Here is a 24037-nt window from a genome sequence, read left to right on the forward strand (position 1 = left end):
GAAGTGATATTTTCCTTAATTTCCCAGAAAACTTTAAGCTCTAGACAGTTATATTATTGCTACCTCCCCCCCCGCCCCCCGACGCAGTTTCTCTCTTACGCTCAGTCTGGAGTGAATTTATGTAATCTCGACTTACTGCAACCTCCACCCCCTCAGGTTCAAGCAATTCTCCTGCCTCAGCCTCCGGAGTAGCTGGGATTACAGGCACCTGCCACCACACCCAGCTAATTTTTGTATTTTTAGTAGAGACTGGGTTTCACCATGTTGGCCAGGCTGGATTTGAACTCCTGACCTCAGTCTATCCACCCATCTCGGCCTCCCATAGTGCTAGGATTACAGGCGTGAGCCACTGCGCCTGGCCTATTATTGCTGCCTTTTAAAAAAGGAAGTTATAGAGTGGCCTGGCCATTCTTTGTGACCTACCTTTTGGACTTTAAAATGTCTTTCTAGTATGGTAAGAATAGCAAAATCAATATGCTGCCCTCCAATTGATGCTTTGGAATGTTCTAAACCCAGTTTTTATTTTGGCACATAGCCAGTTGTGCTCCCCCTGCCAGCTATTTTTGGCACTGTCATGAACTTGGAAATTAATGATTCTGCTCACTAGGAGTAGAAAATTTTGTTCCTTTTCAATTTTAGAAAAGCTTTTATGTTGTTTCTGGGTAGTCTTACTCACTAGCTTATTAATGCGCTTGTCAAACTTGTGCAGTGTTAAAAACATGCCCTTATGGTTGAGATTTCATTGAACTCTGAAATTCCATCAGTAATATGTGCTTCTAGCCACCTGTAACAGGAATATCACTTTTGAGGGTTACTTCTTCTCTTTTTTCTTTTCTTTTTTTGAGACAGAGTCTTACTCTGTCACCCAGGCTGGAATGCAGTGGCAGGCACCATGTCGGCTTACTGTAACCTCCGTCCTGGGTTCAAGCAATTCTCCTGCCTCAGCCTCCTGAGTAACTGGGATTACAGGCACCCGTCACCACGCCTGGCTAATTTTTTATATTTTTAGTAGAGATGGGGTTTCACCATGTTGGCCAGGCTGGTCTCAAACTCCTGACCTCAAGTGATCCACCCGCCTTGGCCTCCCAAAGTGCTGGGATTACAGGCGTGAGCCACCACACCTGGCCAGTTATTTCTTTGGTAAACAAAACCACAGTTCAAATTAAATACTACAAAAACTGATGATATTGGTTGTTCCATCCATAGCTGTTAAAAAGTGTAAGCCTGAAGAGGCTTGGGTTGACTGCTATTTCTGTTTAAGGATCAGAAAAGCTTTCAGGCCCTGTGGAGTCCCCAGATTTACTATTTTCTAAGGGCCACTATTTATGTATAAATACTAGGGGGGGATTTTTTTTCTTTCCTTCTATGCCTAGTTTGCTTAGATGGGGAGGGATATTCTTATTTAGGGAAATTATATTCTCCATGCTTAATCCTTGCCTTCCCTCAACCCCCTGCACATATACACAAAGCAACAATAAGCACGTATCACTTGAAAGTAGTTTGAGAAACCTAAGTATTCTGTGAGGGGACATGGCCAGTTAGATGGTTCTTCATGGAGAGATCTGTTTTCCATTTAACTCCTGTTACATGAGGAATCTGGATCTGGATCTGGATCTGGAATGTCCTTATAGATTGTAATTCCATGACTTGTAAGAAGGAAAGGAAATTCTTTGGAGAAGATGATCAAGTGTCTAAGAGCCGAAATCTTGGATCCAGATAGCTTGAGTATCATCCTTTTTCTTTTGTTGAGATGGAGTCTTGCTCTGTTGCCCAGGATGGAGTGCAGTGGCACGATCTCAACTCACTGCAACTTACGCCTCCTGAGTTTAAGTAATTCTCCTGCCTCAGCCTCCAAGTAGTTGGGATTACAGCCGCCCGCCATCATGCCCAGCTAATTTTTGTATTTTTAGTAGAGATGGAGTTTCACCATGTTGACCAGGCTGTTCTTGAACTCCTGATCTCAAGCAGTCCACTCACCTTGGCCTCCGAAAGTGCTGGGATTACAGGTGTGAGCCACTGCGCTGGCCAAGGGCACCATCTTTTAGTAGTTGTATAGCCTTCAGCAAGTTACTTTAACCTCTTGGTGCCCAGTTTCTTCATCTGTAAAATGGAGAATAATATTTTTATTACATAGAATCTAAGGTGCCATTGATTATAAGATACAACATTATTTTTGTATCACTTAAAAAAGGAAAAGCACTGCCATTAAACTAAAATATACCATCATTTGTAAGAATCTTAATTTCAGAGGTGCTGAAATGTAAAAAGATGTGTATCTTAGAATTGATGACGTATAATAATAATACTTTGATAGGATTGTTGTAAGGATTAAGTGACTCAACATTTATAAAGAACTTAGAACAGTACATGGTACACAATAGGCACTATTTATGTGTCATTTATTATTATTGTTATTAGTGTTTACCTATTATTTTCTTTTTGAACCTACTTATTGCTTAATTACTCACAGTTTGACAATTGCCCTTGTATTCCACCATGTCAAGTATAAATTTATATATATGAGTATGTACTTTTACTTATTGAGAAACAGTGTAATGCATAATATACTCAACTCTGGAGCCAGACTGCAGGGATTCAAGTCCTAGCTCTGCCACTTATTTGACTGTGACTCTAGGCCAATAACTTAATATTTCTTTTTCTCAATTTCTTTTTATACAATGGGGATAATTCTATTTTAGTTGTGTTCATGTATATAAAGGTCTGAGTTTATGGATTACCTTAGTCATCTTTTTAAGGTTCCCTAGTGTTTTATTTCTCACTTGGACTGTTAATGAAAATGAATATTTCTAAAAAGCACACTGAAAGTTCAAAGTCTTAAAATAATGGTAATATAATAATGTTATTATATCTAACACCTATTAGTATTTACCATGTGCCATGCACTGGTGTAAAAGCTTTCATATATTTATTTAAGCTTCACAACAACTCTTGTGTGGTGGGAACTCTTACTGTCACCATTTTATAGATGAGGAACCTGAGGCACAGAGATATCAAGTAATACACCCGCAACTGTTAAATGATGGTACTAGGATTCAAACCCTGACAGGCTGGCTCTAGAGAGTGTGCTGTCAACACCATGTCTCTTCAGAAGGCCTTTCTTATTTTTTTTTTTTTCCAGAAGGCATTTCTGTCATGAGGAGTTATTTATTGACCAGGGTTTTTTTTTTTTTCGCTCTGTCGCCCACGCAGGAGTGTAGTTGTGTGATCTTGGCTCACTGCAACCTCTACCTCCTGGGTTCAAGCGATTCTTTTGTCTCAGCCTTCTGAGTAGCTGGTATTACAGGCGCCCACCACCATGCCTGGCTAATTTTTTTATTTTTAGTAGATTCGGGGTTCTGCCGTATTGGCCAAGCTGGTCTCGAACTCCTGACCTCAGGTGATCCGCCCGCTTCGGCTTCCCAAAGTGCTGGGATTACAGGCATGAGCCACTGTGCCCAGCTGACCAGGTCTTTTAATTGATTGTGTGTGTGTGTGTGTGATTGAAAAGTTTCTAGGAAGAATAATAAAAAAGATCTGTTATCCCTTATCTGTGATTGCAAAATTCAGAAAGCTCTCATAAATGAAAATTGTTCTTTAAGTTTGGTACAAATTCATTTAATTGGCAAGGCCTGACTTGAACCATTGTAAAGCTATTTGAAGTCTTTATTTAACCAATTTAGTATGACTGTTCCATGTTTTGTTGCAGAAATATTAATGTGTTTGATTATAGGGCACTGCACTGAACTCCACTGGGATTATTATATAATATGTACTTTGTGTTCTGCATTACCTTTCTGAAATTCAAAGTATTCTGTATTCCAAAACACATCTGGCCCTGAGTTTCAGATGATAGATTGTATACCAAAGATTTTTTTCCATTTCATTGAATAAATATTCCTTTAGCTAATACTAAAACAGGACTTAGTCATGTAGTTAATTTTCCCAAATAATGTTTATTTTTTTATCTGATATTTTTTGTTTTTGCTAGAGCTCCTGAAATTATTCTTGGGTTACCATTTTGTGAAGCTATTGATATGTGGTCACTGGGCTGTGTGATAGCTGAGCTGTTCCTGGGATGGCCTCTTTATCCTGGTGCTTCAGAATATGATCAGGTAAAAGTGTTTATTTGGATGGAAATAGAATGCAAGTAGTTACTTGTGAAATAGATTCTAGAGAAAGAGAAGTACTAAGTACTACTGAAGTATTTAGATAATAGGGAAAGAGTAGTCCAATTACTACTAAAGAACTTTTTAAAGAATAGTAGAATTTTCTCTTCCTGCCTTTTAGGCTAAAGTATGTTTGCAATTCTATAATAAAAAAAAGAATTTTATTTTATATTACTTAAGGTTGATACTTTGCTAGATCTGTAATGATTTATTAGAGACTTAACTTTCATTAACTAATGTGCTTTGTGAGTTAGGAAAGTAGAGTAAGGATGAGGAACTGGAATTTTAAGAGAACTTCTACTTACTCAGAGCTATTATAATTTTCCTTTACACATGATACAGTGAAGTACTTTCTTCAGACTGAAACACTTTAGGTCCCAGAAGCTGTGACATACTGGGTCTCTAAGATAGGATTTAGAAAGGAAGTCATCTGAGTTGTAGTAATAGATGATCTGTATCTCAAAATAGACAAACTTTAGGAGATACACTATAATTTCCTAAGGAATTTGTCCATTAAGGGAAAATGTTTTACCGTGGAAGTAAATTGTGAATTCTCATTTCTTGTTATTTTTTTTCTTTTTGTTTTTTTTGAGATGGAGTCTTGTTCTGTCACCCAGGCTGGAGTGCAATGGTGCGATCTCGGCTCACTGCAACCTCTGCCTCCCTGGTTCAAGCAATTCTCCTGCCTCAGCCTCCCGAGTAGCTGGGATTACAGGTGCCCCCCATCACGACCAGCTAATTTTTGTATTTTTTAGTAGAGACGGGGTTTCACCATGTTGGCCAGGCTGGTCTTGAACTCCTGACTTCAGGTGATCTGCCGGCCTTAGCCTCCCAAAGTGTTGGGATTACAGGTGTGACCACTGTGCCCAGCCTTCTTCTTATTTTTAAAAAATGTTTCTACCCTTTATGATGTGAGCTCCTTGAGGGTAGAGATTATTTCATATCACTGGTATATCCTCAGCTCCTAACACTATGTCTGGTACACAGTCAGTACACAAGTTTTTTTTTGTTTGTTTTTAAGTTTTTATTTTTTTAGAGACAGTCTTGCTCAGTCACCCAGGCTGGCGTGTAGGTGTGGTCATAGCTTACTGTAGCCTCTGGCTCCTGGGCTTAAACGATCCTCTTACCTCAGCCTCCCAGATAGATGGGACTACAGGTGCATGCCACCTTGCTTGGCTAATTCTTTTATTTTTTGTAGAATTGGGGATCTTGCTATATCAGCCTAGGGTGGTCTCAAACTCCCGGTCTCAAGCTATTCTCCTGCCTTGTCCTCCCAAAGTACTGGGATTACAGGTGTGAGCCCCCATGCCTGGTCTATATTGTCAAATATCTTTACATGTCCATAAATATACTTCTACCTTATTTACAATGTCTGTGTGGTATTTTGGTTTCCAGTTATAGGATTTAGAAAGGAAGTTATCTGAGTTGTAGTAGATTCCACAGATTTGAAGTATTAGAAGTCCACAGGAAAAGCAAAGATTATAGCCAAAATTTTCAAAACTGGATTTCCTTGTAAACAATGGATACAGTAGCTGTGGATGGGTTAGTATATATAGGTATTTACAGATAAATTTCAGTTGTATTGATTAAAGAATTGATTTCTTCTTTTGCCTAAAGTTAATAATGTTTTAGTGTAAAAGTCTTTAATAATTTCCCTTTTCACTTCAAATAGATGTTTAATGGTTTTGATGTTTCAGATTCGTTATATTTCACAAACACAAGGCTTGCCAGCTGAATATCTTCTCAGTGCCGGAACAAAAACAACCAGGTTTTTCAACAGAGATCCTAATTTGGGGTACCCACTGTGGAGGCTTAAGGTCTGTCTTCCCTACTATGCTTACGATTCCTGTACTCCACCCCTCATTCCCCAACTTTGAATTCAAAGTTTATTAAATTCTTCAGGTAGTGGAGGGACAGGAGAGGGGGAAACATTTTGAAAAATTATTTCTTTGTACCTGTTTGGCCTTATCCTCGGTTGAAAAACAAAACATTAAGTGCTAGTTCAGTTGGCTGAGGTTATTTTGTATGTGTTCAATCCGCAGCTGATAGAAAGTTTGGAGAGTAGTGCTCACCATTAAGTGATAGAACTAGAGACATTTAGTAATGACTGATTTTTAGAGAATTCTTAATGAACGTGATAAAATCACATAATTTTCTAACTGCCCACATTCAAGACTTCCGTATTTTTTCTTGAAACAAATACCTGCTTTTTACTTCTGAGCCTGCTCTGTCAGGTTCAGAAATATCTGAGTAATTTGACTAACTCTGTGACTGTGCCTCTAATCCTGTTGAACAGTTAGCGTTTGAGATATCAATTCATTTCAAAGTAGCTTTAAGAGAACAATGGTAGTGTCCCTTTTTACCTGACATTCTTCAGGAACTGTGCTGTATCATTACTTGCATGTTTATTTTATCACTGTTGAAAGGGTAGCTAGATATCAAGGTCACATCTGTCCACTGGAAGGTTTTCTGATTGTGAATTACTTTCATGTTTTCCATCTATGGTTGGCAGGGTGACCACACTTGTCTCTTGTATTCTGGCTTTAGTTTTGAATAAAATGTGAAAATAACATACAGATGGAATTTAAGGAGGAGAATCTTTATTTTATAGACACCTGAAGAACATGAACTGGAGACTGGAATAAAATCAAAAGAAGCCCGGAAGTACATTTTTAATTGCTTAGATGACATGGCTCAGGTGAGTGCAGAAAGTTTCAGAAAGTCAGACATTTATTTTTAAGCAGAGACACACTTCTCTTGATTATACTGAAGACAAATTTAATGTTATCTTTCTAGTATTTGTTTTCAGTTTTTATAAAAAATGCATTAATATTCTGCCATGTATTAAAGGAACATTTAAATCCTAACCAAGTATATTTTTAGAATTACATATTTCTCTCTTGCTTTGCTTAACTGGTCTTGTTACATAGCAGTGTTTTAAAATATTATTGAAAGTTTCTTGTCCCATTTTCTCAAATACTTAAGAGCTATATTTATTGAGCACCTATTATGTTACAAACTCTGAACTCTTCACACTTACTTAATTTTTTCAACAGTAGAAACTTTTATATTTAGGTAGTAACAATCACTATTGCTTAACTACTTGTTCCAATTTTTTTTTTTTTTTTTTTGAGACAGAGTCTCATTCTGTTGCCCAGGCTGGAGTGCAGTGGCATAATCTCAGCTCACTGCAACCTCTGCCTCCCGGGTTCAAGCGATTCTCCTGCCTCAGCCTCCCAAGTAGCTGGAATTACAGACATGTGTCACCATGCCCAGCTCATTTTTGTATTTTTTTAGTAGAGACGGGGTTTTGCCACATTGGCCAGGCTGGGCCTCAAACTCCTGACCTCAGGTGATCCACCTGCCTTGGCTTCCCAAAGTGCGGGGATTACAGGCATGAGCCACCATGCCCAGCCCCCAAATTTTTAATGACAAGAAATTGTTTAGCTTTCTTCTACCACTAAATTTAGATGAAGATTTTAATTAAGCAGCATAAAAAGAGCTTCCTCCTGTGAAAATGATTACACTTTCATAAAAAGAATTTCCCCAGGTTTCTCTTTTGATCATAGTTTGGAGGGAAACACACACATAGTTTGGAGGGAAAGCAGCTATGTAGTGTCAGTGCTAAAGGTTAAGTGAAGAAGTATAATTCTGAATTTTCTTTGGAAGGTGAATATGTCCACAGACCTAGAGGGAACAGATATGTTGGCAGAGAAGGCAGACCGAAGAGAATATATTGATCTTTTAAAGAAAATGCTCACAATTGATGCAGATAAGAGAATTACCCCTCTAAAAACTCTTAACCATCAGTTTGTGACAATGACTCACCTTTTGGATTTTCCACATAGCAATCAGTGAGTATGGAATATTCTGGGGCTTTTGCCATGTGGTTCTTTGTTGAGTTACTGCCTTAATAATAGCACTATCAAATGAGCCAGCCACTTTGGTGCTTATAAATCTGGCTCAGCAGTGCTTTTCTTTCTCATTGAAACTTCATAAGATAAAAATTAGATGTGTATTTTTCTTCCCTATGATTACACAGATTCTTGATTTATTTTATCTGAAAGTGATTGGGGAAAAAAAACTTTGATCCATGTTCATCTTGAGTTATTTGCTGTTTAAATCTCAGCGTTCATTTAATGAATCTTTAATCTCTTTTTCAGTGTTAAGTCTTGTTTTCAGAACATGGAGATCTGCAAGCGGAGGGTTCACATGTATGATACAGTGAGTCAGATCAAGAGTCCTTTCACTACACATGTTGCTCCAAATACAAGCACAAATCTAACCATGAGCTTCAGCAATCAGCTCAATACAGTGCACAATCAGGTATTCAGTAAATAATTTTGGAAACTCAAGCTTAAATGGGATAGAAACTAGTAAAAATACAGGGCAAGGTAAAGAACCAATTTTTGTTTTGGTGGTCTTGTTGCTTCTTAGAAATTCTCTACTTGACAAAAGTTGATGGAAAACAGGGTAGACTGATAATACGTACCAGGCACAGGCTAACTAAAGTTAAATATAAAGGCCTAATCCATGCCCTCATATGTTCAGCATCATCAAACAAATGGAGTCTGACTATTGTACTACTTACCGCTGTTAGTTGTACTAACTTTAGCCAAATGACTTTCTCCCTGTTAGGAGAAGGATTTTATATCTCTTGTTACTGTATTGAAAGGTTTCCAATCATTAACTTTCAGGGTGGTTTTGCATTTGTTTGCTGGCCAGTGATATTTACATTTAGGTTTGTTTCTGAAGATGTAAGCTTCCCAATTTCTTGACTGGGTGTCCTTTTTTAATGGAAGAGCCTATGAGATTTGGTGAGATCTTCCATCTGGCAATTTTTGTTCAGAAGTAGTTGGGGTTTGTGTAGCCACAGCCAGCATAGAACTATTCTTTTTTTTTATTTGCTTATTTGACCTTGTTATATGCCTTCGATTTAGGGACTGGGAAAGTTTCTTAAGCAGAGAGTTATTTCAGAGGCAGCTAACATTACATTTTAAAACATTATTCTAAGTTTTTCTGGATAAATTCTCTATATGTAAAATTATTGTGTCTCTACTTAATACAAGTGTACAAATATAATCCTTTTGTTTTTAGGCCAGTGTTCTAGCTTCCAGTTCTACTGCAGCAGCTGCTACTCTTTCTCTGGCTAATTCAGATGTCTCGCTACTAAACTACCAGTCAGCTTTGTACCCATCATCTGCCGCACCAGTTCCTGGAGTTGCCCAGCAGGGTGTTTCCTTGCAGCCTGGAACCACCCAGATTTGCACTCAGACAGATCCATTCCAACAGACATTTATAGTATGTCCACCTGCGTTTCAAAGTAAGTGGGGAAACTCCTGTATCATATGGTATTGTATCAGACCTTCCTGCTTCAGGCAGCTCTAGTTGTTTAGTTCTGATCTTTACAAGTTTAAACTCTGTCTCTGATGATGAAGGTAACTAAAATTGGGTGATATCACAAAATGGGTTTTCCCTTTTTACATTGGCTATTTATCTAATTATGATGCTATCTGATGCATTATAACAGCTCAATTTATGTTTCCTTAATTGAATTGCCTCACACCAGTTTTCTTGCCCATTGAGTCCTTGTGTCAGTGTCATATGTCTTGTATAAGCATGTATCTGTCAATATGCAAAATCTATACAACTTGAAAAAAATTCGTTGTAAGCAGAATTGCTAAATATTGGATCCTATTTCTTGTATCATTCTATTATAAAAATTATGTTCCCAATAAAAAGTGATATTATTGTAAAATGTAAATACCATGTTTAAGAATGTGGAAATGTCTTAAATTACTTAAGGATAGAAAAATCATTATTTACTGAACTAAAAAATCCTACAGGCTGAGGTGCTTGTGTGGGGCAGGCATTAAGATTATCTTCTTCAGCTTATGAATCATACAGTTTCTGCAAACTCCTGTCAATAGAGGAACAGAATAGCTGAAGGAGGAGGCTGAGTCCCTGTGTTGCAATACGATTTTAATTTTCACATTCCCATCCTTCTTAATTTTGACATTGTTGTTCTGTAATCTAGTCTGTCCAGTTTCTTTTTTCTGTATATGGGAAATGTGTGTTTAATCATTTGGTAAGCCATTTAGAAGAATGTTACTTTAAGGCTAAAATCCAATGACACATTTGACTTTCCCAAGAGAAGGTCAGTGTCAGTACCCTGTGAGAATAAACCAGGATTCAGGTGTCTCATATAACACTTTACATAGAAGCAGGTAGCATTTTTGCCTTTTTACATCAATTACTTATTGACTATGACTCTCTTGTTTGTTTGGTTTCTGACAGAGTTGGAGCAAGCAGAAGGAAAAGAGGGGCTAGGGAAGTCTGAAAGATTACCAGGAGGACAGGAGAGCAATAGCGATGTAAACCAGGGAGAAACCACAGGGAGAGCGGAGGAACAGATTCAAAATCCGTAAATGCACATTTAGCCTAACTTACCAAATTATTTTCTGCATATGCTTCATAATAGTAAATTCTGTAGTTGGGGTTGTCGTATGTTGAGTGATTCTTCCACTGAGCTTAGTAGATTAGCCACTTTTTTCACTACTTTTTCCAAAGAGTTTCATTGGAACAATTTTCAAATGTGGGACCCTGAAGTTTTCTGCTTCTTCTGAGATGATAAGAGATGAAGCAGAAGAACTTTTGAGTTCCTTTAACAAAACAAAATGTAAACTAAAGAAGTTAGAGGGGAAAAGTGGGATAACCCTTTTTACTATAATTAGGTAAGTATAACTTTTGACATTTTTCCTATCTAGGAAGTATAAATAACCTGAGGAGCTAGTAGAGCGTATTTAAAATTTTCCAAATGAAAAGGGAGTTTTAAAATTAAGGTGATGATGATGATGCCTGATATGTATTATTATATGCCAGATAATGTTCTAACTGCTTTTACATGTATTAATTTATCTTCACTAACAATTCTAGGAGGTAGGGTAATGTCATTATCTCCAATTTATAGATGAGAATTTTGAGCATGGTTCCTTCATGTGCCCAAAGTCCTATAACTAATAATTGCAGAACCATGATTTGAACCCAGGCAGGGGAGTTCATAGCTTCTGTATTTTGAAGTGTTATTCCTCATTGCCCCTCAGTTCCCAGCCACCACTATTTGCTCATTTCTGTGCAGCAATGGTCTATTCCAGGTTGCCCACTTTTCTTGGACCATATGTTTTTTTACAAGATGCCTATACTTACAGGAGGATAGATCCTCATCAGTTAGGCAGTTTATTCTCTCCATACTTCACTGGTTCTTTATTTAAAGGACTATGTTCAATAAAACAAAATAATAACAAAAAATGAAACTATAATCCTTTTTAGGTCAGGAGCCAGGGAGAACCTTCCAACAGTGTTGCCTTTTGTTAAATTCTTTGTTCCCACTTTTGGGCTCAGCCTAAAGTACAATAGCAGTCTAATACATTAGAGTCACATTTGTAGGTCAGTACTATAAATACTACTTTCTATACTATCCTGGTTGGCCAAAATAGATACACATTTTGCTTAGTAGTAACTATTACTCTGTAATTTTGTCACTTTTGCTTTATCACCTTGGGGGCCATAGATGAACTTCTGAAGTAAACATTTCCTCCTAAATTTTACCAGTTTGTAGGAGGCTATTATTATACAATACCAACGTCTTGTAGTTAGGCATGTATCCATGTCCTACTTTAGGCAAGAATTTTGTGTGGCTTAGCCTTATTAGATAACATTGCCTAATGAAGCATGGCTGGCAACTTTTTAATCTTGATATATGAATTTGTTACTTTTTATTTTTGTACAAGTAGAACTTAAAAGGATATTGTTAGTGTTTTAATTCCGATTTTACTATGCCCTCTTATTTTGTACATTGCTGGATTGTATTTTTCTTCATGACAGCCTGTTTAATATTAAATTACTCATAAATTACTGAAGTGGAAAATTAGAAGACTGACTTGCTGAAAACAGCAGTATTAGGTCTATGAGTTATGCTTATTTGATACCTCCATAGCAATATTAAGAGAAATTAGTTGGTGATAGTTGAGAAAATGTCACTGAAGGAGTCTTTAATTAAAATCTTTATATCCTTACTTAACAAAATTGCAGATATTAGTGAGTTGGAAGTATAATAGAAACTTAAATTCTTTATATTGCAAGTTTTGATAAAGTACAGAAGCAACTGAAGACTCTCAAGTCTTGGCAAAAAGAATTGTCTTTAGTTGTGCTTTTCCCCAGAAGGAGATCTGTTTGTAGGAAAGATTTATTCAACATTTGTTCTAAGAGCATAATGAATAAAAAAGAAGACATGATCATTGTTATAAAGGCACTGTTACAAAGAAGAATTCTTGATTTTCTTAGCTGTCCATTAACTACAAAAGAGCCCTATTAGATGTCAATGACAAGAGTAGATTTCTAAAATAAGTAGAAGAAAGTTTCTATAAACCAGAATGTCTGCTTTTAAAATATTCTTATCCTAGGCATAATTTTTTCAGTTCATGCCTGGTTAAGGATAAAATATATGTCTGATTTATGGACTAGGTTATATTTTTTGAGGAATGGGGAAAAATGTAAATAAAAAGGTAACTTAGATTATAAATTATTGAGCTTTTCATAATATTTTCTAATTCTCTAAAAGTTATATTTAAGCCTTTGCTTTTAAAGATTAGAGTTTTAAAATCAAGTTTTTTTTCCCCTAGTGGATTAAAAAGTGAATAATGCTGGGCGCAGTGGCTGACACCTGTAATCCCAGCACTTTGGGAGGCCAAGGTGGGCAGATCACGAGGTCAAGAGTTCGAGACCAGCCTGGCCAACATGGTGAAACCCTGTCTCTACTAAAAATACAAAAATTAGACGGGCGTGGTGGCACACGCCTGTAGTCCCAGCTACTTGGGAGGCTGTGGCAGAAGAATCGCTTGAACCTGGGAGGCAGAGGTTGCAGTGAGCCCAGATCACGCCTCTGCACTCCAGCCTGGGTGACAGAGCGAGACTCTGCCTCAAAAAAAAAAAAAACAAAAAGAAAAAGTGAATGTAATTTACTAAGTGAAGGCTTGTTTTTGCCTGTACTGTTAATGGAGATGGGATGAATATTGTGTTTTAAATTTTGTAGTGTAAAAAAAATTTAGAATTCCTTTAAGCCAACCCTCGCTATATCAAACATCTTTCTATTAAAAAACTGAGGGGAACAGTCTCCTTTTCTTAACTTCCAAGACTTCTGTGAATGAAACTTCTTTATTTTAAGTGTCTAGGACTAAAATCTGAATAGTGGATTATTTGAACAGAAAAGCTGAAAACAAAATAATCTAAAACAGTACTCCCAGACCCAGCAAAACTATTTCACTGTGATACTGTTTTCAACAGCTGGACTACAAGCAACAGCAAAGCATTCTGGATTCCCTGTGAGGATGGATAATGCTGTACCAATTGTACCCCAGGCACCAGCTGCTCAGCCACTACAGATTCAGTCAGGAGTTCTTACGCAGGTAAAAGCTAGAGCAATGTGGATACTCAGTATTGCTAAACACTGTTGAGATTCAGATATTTTGTCCTAGAAAATGGTATTTCGTTTGACTCTAAGATCTTTCTTGGTCATGATTCAGTGGACTTAAAATGAAACATCTCTATGGAACAATATACTCATTCCTAACACTATTGCAAGTGTGCCATCGTCTTCCCTAGACTTGCAGGGAAAAATATCCAGACATTCTTGAGAAATGGTCTTCTGAGTAAGTTTAGTTTAATTTTGCGGGATGAAGTGTTTTTTTGTTGTTGTTGTTTTTTAAATGTTGGAGCTCATATAAAGATAAGTATATATGCAGCATTTTGATTCTAAAATATAAGGTTCCACTTTTGCACCCTTTGTGTCCCTTTTGCTCACTCTTAGAATATCACAGTTGAGAGGCTGGATCACATCAGGATGCCCCTTCACGTATTACATTCCTTCATTCTTTGTGTTTAACCAGACTGTAGAAAGCTTTAAAACTTTATACTTGCTATGGAACATTCGACTAAGATGATAGAGAAAATAGTGAAGTATTTAAATAGCAACAAACAGTATATTTTATATTTTATATATAAATGTTTGTGGCCTATGACACATAGGAAATTCTCAAATCCAAAAACCCTATTTTGTGAACAGGAGGAAGAATTCTTAATAAATGTCTTTGTTTCATAGAACTGATGCCCTGAATCTAGCCCAAGGAGGATTCCTATATTTCTTTGTTTTAGGCCATTGGCATTTGACTTTGTGGGCCAGTGCTGTACAAAGTTGAAGGGGGGAAGTCGTGTTTGGTATATGCATTTTAGGTGCTATCAAATTACTGTTCATTGTCAGTAATAACTTGGGGGGAATGAGAACCCTTCTGAATCCAGATGTCCTGCCTCCGTGTTTGTTTCACTCACCTGCCTAATCTACGTTTCAGGGAAGCTGTACACCACTAATGGTAGCAACTCTCCACCCTCAAGTAGCCACCATCACACCGCAGTATGCGGTGCCCTTTACTCTGAGCTGCGCAGCCGGCCGGCCGGCGCTGGTTGAACAGACTGCTGCTGTACTGGTAATTCCCCTCACTTGATTGTGTTACTAACGGAGTTTCTTTGGTTTCTTTCTTTTTTGTTTTTTCCTGTTTGTTTTTGTTCTGTTTTTTTCTTTTTTTTTTCAAAAAAAATTTTTAGCTTAGTCTTTGCAGAGGGCATGGAAGCATGTGCCATCTTGTGGCTGTGTTCTTGCTACATCTTTTAATGTCTTATTGTTTTCCTCCCCAACATTTGCTGTAGCACTGTCTGACTGATGGTTATATGGCTCTGTAAGGAGCCAGATCCCTTGATTCTTCTTTGCCAGCCTAGTGTGATAAAAGCTCTCAATATAGCCTCAGAAGAGCTTCAACACTGTTACTTGTTTTCTGCCTTATCTTTTACCCTCTGACCCTTGAGCATGAAGGAAGTGGCCTTTAATTTGGCTCAGCTACAGGTACCCGGATGGCCAAAATTGAACTCCTTGGCAAGGTAGCTTTCTCCTTTTTTTGCTGTTTCAAGGTTCTAAAACTTTTCTGCACGTGGAAATGCTTAAGATGCTCTTAATTTATTATCAGTTGATATTAACCATCTTTCTATGGGCACATGAAGATAGCTCTTTTTGCCACTCATGATCAGTGGCAGCTTATATCTTACATTTAAAGATATTCCCTTTAGAATGTAGATCATATTGGAGGTCATATTGTTGGTTGAAATTAAAAGTGAACACATTTTTAGGAGTTTTGGGAAGAATTAATTATTTTACAAATAGGTCTTTATACAAAGGTTGAAAGTATGGCCAACAAACTATGCAAATACATATGCAAATACAATATCTTTGTTATTAAAAGTCACGGGGAATAGTTACTTAATATAGCTGCAGTTGTAGTATTGGGCTTAGAGACAGAAAAAACAAACAAGACTTTGAGGTGTGTTTCAGGATTTGTAACCTTAAGAGTGATTTTTTGGATGTGTTTTGGTTTATTTGGGGAGTTAGAATTATTTATTGGATATCCAGCATTTTATCATTTGAAATTTAAAATTAGGTAAGCATCCAAAAACCTGAAAGGCACTATTGAATCCTGTTATTTCTCTGTTTTCAAAGTTGCTTTAAATTTCTTTTGTTGTTTCTTAAGTATTCATGTGAGTGAAAACACTTCCAGAAACATACTTTGGTTGGAATTTGGTTTTCAGTTTAAAAGTCTTTGTCACTTCCACATTAATTTTCTTGTGAGCATAAAACCTGAGTGTGAGGGAGTCAGATATATTTTCAACTCGATTGATCGAAGCCGCTGGTTTTAACTCACTCATCTGTAGTTTCGAGGTTGGAATGCTAGTTGACACTTCTCCTTTGCTGCTTCTCTTAAGTTTGCACTAGCCATTTGCTAAGCTTTGCATATTTTTGTTCTTCCTCTGTCAAAACAGTTCGTCGCTTGGAACGCCAGATTTCTGCCTCACATTGGAATGTTATTTCTTGCTTTGTATTAAACTACATGCTTTGTCTTGTGCAGGTGTTGGCTTATGGAAAGACGCATGGTGTGACTTAACATACTTCTTTTATTTTTTGTTTTGTTTTGTTTTGTTTTAAATTCTGCTTATGGTAGCAGACGTGTTTGCAGTTTCTCTGCTTTGAAGGCTTCTTGTTTGGAACCAGTATTTGTAACAAGTGGATCTGTTACTTGCAGAAATATTTTTAAAACAGTGTGTTGATGGCCTTGCAATTTGAAATTCAAGAAACAGAACCATATGTACCCAGGCATTGTAGGTAATCGTACTGCAGAATTCAAGTTTAAAAAGGAAACTTCCAAATCTGTTTCCATTTTTTTTCAAAAAATGCCAGAATTTCTGTGAGGAAGAAGTACAGAAAACATTTGTTGCTCAGTTTATTGCAAGTGACATGGCTTTTTAAAAACTAGAAATCATGCTTTCTTGTAGTGATTAGTTTTTATGTGGAAATATTCCTGCAAATGATACATAAAAACATATTTTAGGTAACTATTAGAAACAAAGTATGGTGCTTTCTGCATCTATTTCACAAAGATCTTACTTTTAGCCTTATTTTGAAATTCTATTATGTGGCTATAAATGATGAGGTTAGCTTTTTCTTGCTGGCGTAAGATTTTTTTCCCAAAAGGATTAGGCCTTTGGTCATCCACATCTGGCTCCATTTTCTAAGTACTACCCTTTGAAAAAAGGGAACAGCTCTGCCCTTTGTTTTATGGGTTGAATTGATCTGATATCTTATCTGATTGGCAGTCAGATTAAAAAATTTTTAATCTCCAGGGAGTCCTCTTAAGTCTTTCTACGGATATATTTTAGAATTGTTGCAAAAATGAAAAACTCCAGCATTTAACCAGCTCTTATCTCTGAACCTTCAGACTCCTTTTCTCTACAGTATAATAGAAGCTCTTAACCGCAGGGATCTTCTTTTCTTTAATACCAGGGTGGTCAGGTTATGGGGGTGAGTGAAAGAAAGCAGTATGTTTTCTTTCCCCATTCATAAGACTTGTAGCTTTGAGCCCCTCTGACTTTTCTTTTTTAATCTCTGCAAGTTAACAATCTACAAGCAACTTCTTTTAAGATATGAATTTTTCTTTCTTTAAAAAAACAGAAGAAAAAGCCAAGAATGAATCAAGTCTGGATGTTTTTTGTGTGTGTTTCCTTACAGCAGGCGTGGCCTGGAGGGACTCAGCAAATTCTCCTGCCTTCAACTTGGCAACAGTTGCCTGGGGTAGCTCTACACAACTCTGTCCAGCCCACAGCAATGATTCCAGAGGCCATGGGGAGTGGCCAGCAGCTAGCCGACTGGAGGCAAGTGTCCTGTGTTACTCTGGGAGATTTGTAAGGGCAGATCCCATAGGGTGGGAGCACTTGATAATAAGGAGAGACTAGTAAGAAAATAAGGAAAATTTGACTCTGTTGGAATCCTTTAAGAACCCATATCAGGCTAGGAGACGGTGTTATAAGAAAACTTTGAATATAGGAAAGCAATAGGTTCTTAAGAATCATTTCTTCCAGATTTTTTAAAGAGAGTCTTAAGTGATTAGAAACCATACAGTGAGATCCTAAAGCCTGATAATCTAGGTCCCCAACTTTATTTTTTATAATGAAAATCCTTTTTTCTTTTTTTTAATTTTTAATTTTTGTGGTTACATAGTAGGTATGTATGTTTATGGGGTACATGAGATATTTTGACACAGGCATGCAATGTGAAATAAGCACATCATGGAGAATGGGGTGTCCATCCCCTCAAGCATTTATCCTTTGAGTTACAAACAATCCAGTTACACTCTTTAAGTCATTTTAAAATGTACAATTAAGTTATTACTGACTGTAATCACCTATTGTGTTATTAAATAATAGGTCTTATTCTTTTTGTGTGTGTGTGTGCCCATTAACCATCCCTACCTCCTCACTAACCCTCCACTACTCTTACCAGCCTCTGGTAACCATCCTACTCTCTATGTCCATGAATTAAATTGTTTTGATTTTTAGATCCCATAAATAAGTGAGAACATGTGGTTTGTCTTTCTGTGTCTGGTTTATTTCACTTAACATAATGAACTTGAGTTCCATCCATGTTGTTGCAAATGACAGGATCTCATTCTTTTTGTGGCTGAATAGCACTCCATTGTGTATATGTACCACATTTTCTTTATCCATTCATCTGTTGATGGACACTTAGGCTTCTTCCAGATCTTACTGTGAACAGTGCTGCAACATAGGAGTGCAGCTATCTCTTTGATATACTTATTTCCTTTCTTTTGGGTATATACCCAGCAGTGGGATTGCTGGATCGTATGGTAGCTCAATTTTTAGTTTTTACAGGAGCCTCCAAACTGTTCTCCATAATAGTTGTACTAACTTACATTCCTACTGTGTACAGTTGTTCCCTTTTCTCCATATCCTTGGCAGCGTTTATTATTGCTTGTCTTTTGGATATAAGCCATTTTAACTGGGGTGAGATAATATCTTATTGCAGTTTTGATCTGCATTTCTCTAATGATCAGAGATGTTGAGCACCTTTTCATATGCCTGTTTGTCATTTGTAAGTTATCTTATGGAAAATGTCTATTCAAATATTTTGCCCATTTTTTGATCGTATTATTAGATTTTTTTTCCATAGAGTTGTTTGAGCTGCTTACATATTCTGGTTATGAATCCCTTATCAGATGGTAGGTACTCAACTTTAAAAAAATAAAATGCAGCTGCATTTTGGCTAATTGCTTTTGATGTCTGTTTGGTCCTGATTCTTCAGTGGTTTTGGAATTCACTCTTCTCTCTTTCTTTCTGTTGGTACAGGAATGCCCACTCTCATGGCAACCAGTACAGCACTATCATGCAGCAGCCATCCTTGCTGACTAACCATGTGACACTGGCCACTGCTCAGCCTCTGAATGTTGGTGTTGCCCATGTTGTCAGACAACAGCAATCCAGTTCCCTCCCTTCGAAGAAGAATAAGCAGTCAGCTCCAGTCTCTTCCAAGTGAGTCTGTGTTACAGCTGATAGTTAAAACTGTGCCAATTTGAGAGATATGTTGCCTTGCATTTGGAATATTTTATAGACATATCATATAGATATGAAGCAGCAGGTAGCTGCCAAATTGAGAAAGAGCAAATCATTTCATCTGCACATGTACACCAGGTGTGTCCTGGTTATGATGGTCCTTTCTCTCTGCTGCCACTTTGAATCTGGGGCATTTTATGATGCTTTTATTTTACTTTACAGAGTGAAATTTAGTCCTGGGATAAAGGACTTATAAAAGTAAAATGTCTTGTATTTTGGTGTTCTTGTCCCTGAAACTCTTGCCAGCATGGTGCTTATTTTCATTGGAACTTGTATAGTTAAATGTATTTGCTTAATGATTATGTAAAAAGGAATCAACGAGTAAATTGGAAAGCAGTCTGGGGAAAAGATGTACAATTTGGAAGGCCAAGAACTGAATCATCTTTCCATGTGAACTTTTCCTACAGGTCCTCTCTAGATGTTCTGCCTTCCCAAGTCTATTCTCTGGTTGGGAGCAGTCCCCTCCGCACCACATCTTCTTATAATTCCTTAGTCCCTGTCCAAGATCAGCATCAGCCCATCATCATTCCAGATACTCCCAGCCCTCCTGTGAGTGTCATCACTATCCGAAGTGACACTGATGAGGAAGAGGACAACAAATACAAGCCCAGTAGGTAAGATAAGTGAATGGTTCCTGGCTCTGTTGGTCTTAGACTGTTGGCTTCAGGCAAGTGGGCCCAGTTTGGCCTGTGAAAGAAAGGACCAGCAGGGCACGGTGGCTCACGCCTGTAATCCCAGCACTTTGGGAGGTTGAGGCCAGAAGATCACCTGAGGTCAGGAGTTCAAGACCAGCCTGGCCAACATGGCAACACCCTATCTCTACTCAACAGACAAAAATTAGCAGGGCGTGGTAGCACATGTTTGTATCCCAGCTACTCGGGAGGCTGAGGCAGGAGAATCACTTGAACCCAGGAGGCAGAGGTTGCAGTGAGCTGAGATCGTGCCACTGTACTCCAGCCTGAGTGACAGAGTAAGACTGCATCCCCTTCCACCCCTATCCCAAAAAAAAGGGCCGAAGAAAAAGGTATTTTGGAAGCATAGCCTTCGATGGGGCTTTTGGTGTTGGGCATACAGAAGAGGGAATGACCTCTTGCTTTTACCTAAGAAGGTAGGATTCACACGTGAAAGTAACTTAGGAGACTTTACAGAGTCATACATAAATGAAGTTTAAGTGAACTTGGAAGAGAAAATTTAGAATGAATTTAGAGCCTGTTAGTTCAAAAGGACCAATTGTAAGATGGTAGAAGCAATATACAGGAAGTGTTAGAGGTGTGGACTCTGAAGTCATTCTGTCCTGGGTCTGAATCCTGTCTTCACCACTCATCACTTCTTGTGTGACCCTGGGCAAGTTCCTCATCTCCATATTCCTTAGTTCCCTCATTTGAAAAATGGTGTTAATAGTACCTATTTCATAGGATTGTTGTAAGGATTCAGTGAGATGTATGTAGAGCATGAGAGTAGTGCTTGATACATAAGTACTCAGAAGTTAACTGCTGCTAATATTACCGTTATTATTATCATCTTTATCATCATTGTTATCATGGGAGAACCAGAGACAGATCATCTAAGAAACATTGCTTAAAAGGGCAATTGAAGCTCGGTATGGTGGCTCATGCCTGTAATCCTAGCACTTTGGGAGGCCAAAGCGGGAAATCACTTGAGCCCAGGAATTTGAGACCAGCCTGGGAAACATCATGAGATCTCATCACTACAAAAGATAAAAACAGTTGGGCATGGTGGTACACACCTGTAGTCCCAGCTACTTGGGAGGCTAAGATGGGAGGATAGCTTGAGCCCAGGAGGTTGAGGTTGCAGCGAACTGTGATCACTCCACTGCACTCTAGCCTGGGTGACAGAACAAGACCCTGTCACACACACACAAAAGAACAATTCAATTTTCATGTATTTTTCTTTTCCTCAGCTCTAGCCTGAAGCCAAGGTCTAATGTCATCAGTTATGTCACTGTCAATGATTCTCCAGACTCTGACTCTTCTTTGAGCAGCCCTTATTCCACTGATACCCTGAGTGCTCTCCGAGGCAATAGTGGACCCGTTTTGGAGGGGCCTGGCAGAGTTGTGGCAGATGGCACTGGCACCCGCACCATCATTGTGCCTCCACTGAAAACTCAGCTTGGTGACTGCACTGTAGCAACCCAGGCCTCAGGTAAGTATATCTTCACAACTTGAGTTGAATTCTCCTTTGATGTGTGTATGCTTAAATATTTTGCCATAATCCACTTATGTTAGTGGTAGAGACCAGTGGTGTAGACATTCTTAAAGAGTCCTTAATTCAGAAATCAGTTCCCTGCACAATGTGAAATTATTTTTGGCCATCACTTTATCTTCCTGTGTTTATTTTGCTTGGATTAATGCACAAATGAGATTGTAGTCTCAGAAACACATTCAGTGCTGATGGGAGAAAGCAGACAAGACCTGTGATGTTGCCAGAAGTATTAGGCAATTAGGTTTGCCATAGATGATTTGAATTTGGCAATCGAGATGTAGACAGGACTTGATAATACTGAAAATGACTACAAAAGTGTTTTGGAAAACAGTTATATTCTTAAGATTTTTTTTCTCACCCAGTGTCGTAGCAGTGATGCTTTTGTTGGTTTTATTACCAACCCAATTACTTCCATCTTCTTTGCTCTGATAGATACTGGACTTAGGCTCCCTGGTTCAGTTATTGTGTTAGTTGGGTAATAGCTGCAGTAACAAATCCTAGATTTTTGTAGCATAACATAGTACAAATTTACTTCTCTCTCATATAACTTCTTGGTACAAGTGTTTGATTCCTGAGCATCCAGTCAGAAGGAGAAAGTTTGAAGGAGGCACACACATGTTTTAATCTCTTTAGCCTGGATATAAGTGGAAATAGTGAATACTTCTCACATGGCCCCACCTAGATGCAAGTGAGCCAGGCAATGTAGTCTTGTCAAGGTAGCTGCTTTTCAGTGACAACTTCATACCAAGAAAGGGGTTGGTGAAGTTTAGGTATCAACATAAACCTGGGCCATACCTGTAAAAATTATGTTTTATTGTGTATTATCTTACTGCCATAGACGTAAACAGGGTTATAATTTGAGGGTATTGTGTTACGCCTCTGTGTGATTCTTTTCAGAAGTAGACAGTTGTCCCATTGCAGACAAGGGAGAGAGCTTCCTGATGCCAGGCTACTGAACAGAATTATTAGGACCTCCATGCGCTCTTGGGTCCAGAGAATATAGGCTATCACATGAAACACTGAATAGATGCTCTGGTTTTCCTAATGGGAACACAGAAGCAAGCAAAATTTCACATTCAGCTGTCCTGTAATTTCTTAGAATTTGAAGCCAGTTAAGTGCCCAAGATATAAGTTTGCCTTCTTTTAAACCCTCTTGACACTTTAATATCCTAAGAATTACCAATAGCTTTCTCAGCTTCATATTGTCATTTCTGTGCTTGTTTAATCCCTTCCTACATAAAACTATAAACTCTTAGAGAGAGGGACGGTGTCTTAGCATATTTGTATTTCCAGTCCTTCCTTGTATATAACAATATTATATTATTGTATATAATCAATATTATAATATTTATAATATTGATTTAAGTGAACAAATCTCCTATGTGGAGATTTGTGCCAAGACAGAAAAGAAATGGGTGATACAGGTTATTTTCTTCTGGGGTAAATAGAATTGAGGAATTAAGACATACATGAGACCTTAATGCTTGCAAACTGCATACAAATGTGGACTAATTAATATGATGCCATCTGAGGTTAGCTCAGTGATGTCTACTCATAACTATTAAGCTTGATGCTTTTTTAGGTCTCCTGAGCAATAAGACCAAGCCAGTAGCTTCAGTGAGTGGGCAGTCATCTGGATGCTGTATCACCCCCACAGGGTATCGAGCTCAACGCGGGGGGACCGGTGCAGCACAGCCACTCAACCTTAGCCAGGTAAGCGCTACGGGCTACTGCCTTCTCTTTGGGCCTTGCACTGTTGTTACTTTCTGGAGAACCCTGCTTCTGGCTGGATGCTGAATAAAGCCAAATGAAGCCCCTTTTGTGTCAAACAATTTTGTGTTCTATGGCTTACGTCGTACCGCATGTGCTGCATCTCATCATTCACTTTTTGTGTTTGGGATGTACATTCTAGGTTTTCCATCAAACCTCCCTAAGTCTACCATGGAAGGTTAGAGAAACGTCTGGGATTTAGAAAGAGCGTGGGAAGTTTAACCATGTCAGTGATAGGCGTATGCTTTGAGACCAGATTCTCTTTATCCCTCAGGCCATAAGTAAGCTGATCCTTACCTTGTTTACTTGAGTCAAGAGACTGAAAAGCTCACTGGCCACCAAATTCAACTGGTTCTAGGTCCTGCTTGTTGCTGAAGTCTGGGATTTGGGACTTCCCCACTCTCCGAACATCCCCTGCCCCAACCCACCCTTCTACTTCTCTCATTACTTTATTTGTGTTCATTCTTAGAGGCTAAAATTCAAGTGCTTGTATGATGTCCACCAGTAGTGAGAAAGTTCAATATGAGAGAGAGAGTGTGAGAGCACATGCAAGTGAAAATGTAAGTTTGAGTTAGTGTATGTATTTTAGGCTCCACATTTCAAGAGGGGTATGAAGAACTTAGAGGAGAAGAACAAAAGAAAGCAATGGTAAGAAATAAAGGTTAGGGGCCGGGCGCGGTGGCTCAAGCCTGTAATCCCAGCACTTTGGGAGGCCGAGGCGGGCGGATCACAAGGTCAGGAGATCGAGACCACAGTGAAACCCCGTCTCTACTAAAAATACAAAAAATTAGCCGGGCGCGGTGGCGGGCGCCTGTAGT

General features: G+C 38.3%; 1 protein-coding gene across 7 annotated transcripts in view; it reads left to right on the plus strand.

Annotated features, from left to right (window-relative positions):
* HIPK1 (homeodomain interacting protein kinase 1) overlaps positions 1-24037 on the plus strand; it is a 49850-nt gene that overhangs the window by 20512 nt on the left and 5301 nt on the right. For 5 of the 7 annotated variants that reach the window (XM_050747844.1, XM_050747874.1, XM_050747894.1 and 2 more), the window contains exons 3-15: positions 3989-4112; positions 5864-5983; positions 6778-6864; positions 7836-8020; positions 8330-8492; positions 9264-9489; positions 13509-13630; positions 14570-14704; positions 17329-17471; positions 18963-19145; positions 19634-19840; positions 21148-21389; positions 23032-23162. In XM_050747844.1, the coding sequence (XP_050603801.1) occupies positions 3989-4112; positions 5864-5983; positions 6778-6864; positions 7836-8020; positions 8330-8492; positions 9264-9489; positions 13509-13630; positions 14570-14704; positions 17329-17471; positions 18963-19145; positions 19634-19840; positions 21148-21389; positions 23032-23162 (2068 nt within the window). Of the gene's footprint in view, positions 1-3988; positions 4113-5863; positions 5984-6777; positions 6865-7835; positions 8021-8329; positions 8493-9263; positions 9490-13508; positions 13631-14569; positions 14705-17328; positions 17472-18962; positions 19146-19633; positions 19841-21147; positions 21390-23031; positions 23163-23808; positions 23881-24037 lie in introns of all 7 variants that reach the window. The other 2 variants (XM_050747904.1, XM_050747854.1) reach the window with 2 other exon arrangements.

Source organism: Macaca thibetana, chromosome 1 (genome assembly GCF_024542745.1).
Source record: "Macaca thibetana thibetana isolate TM-01 chromosome 1, ASM2454274v1, whole genome shotgun sequence".
In the NCBI taxonomy this organism is placed as follows: Eukaryota; Metazoa; Chordata; class Mammalia; order Primates; family Cercopithecidae; genus Macaca; species Macaca thibetana.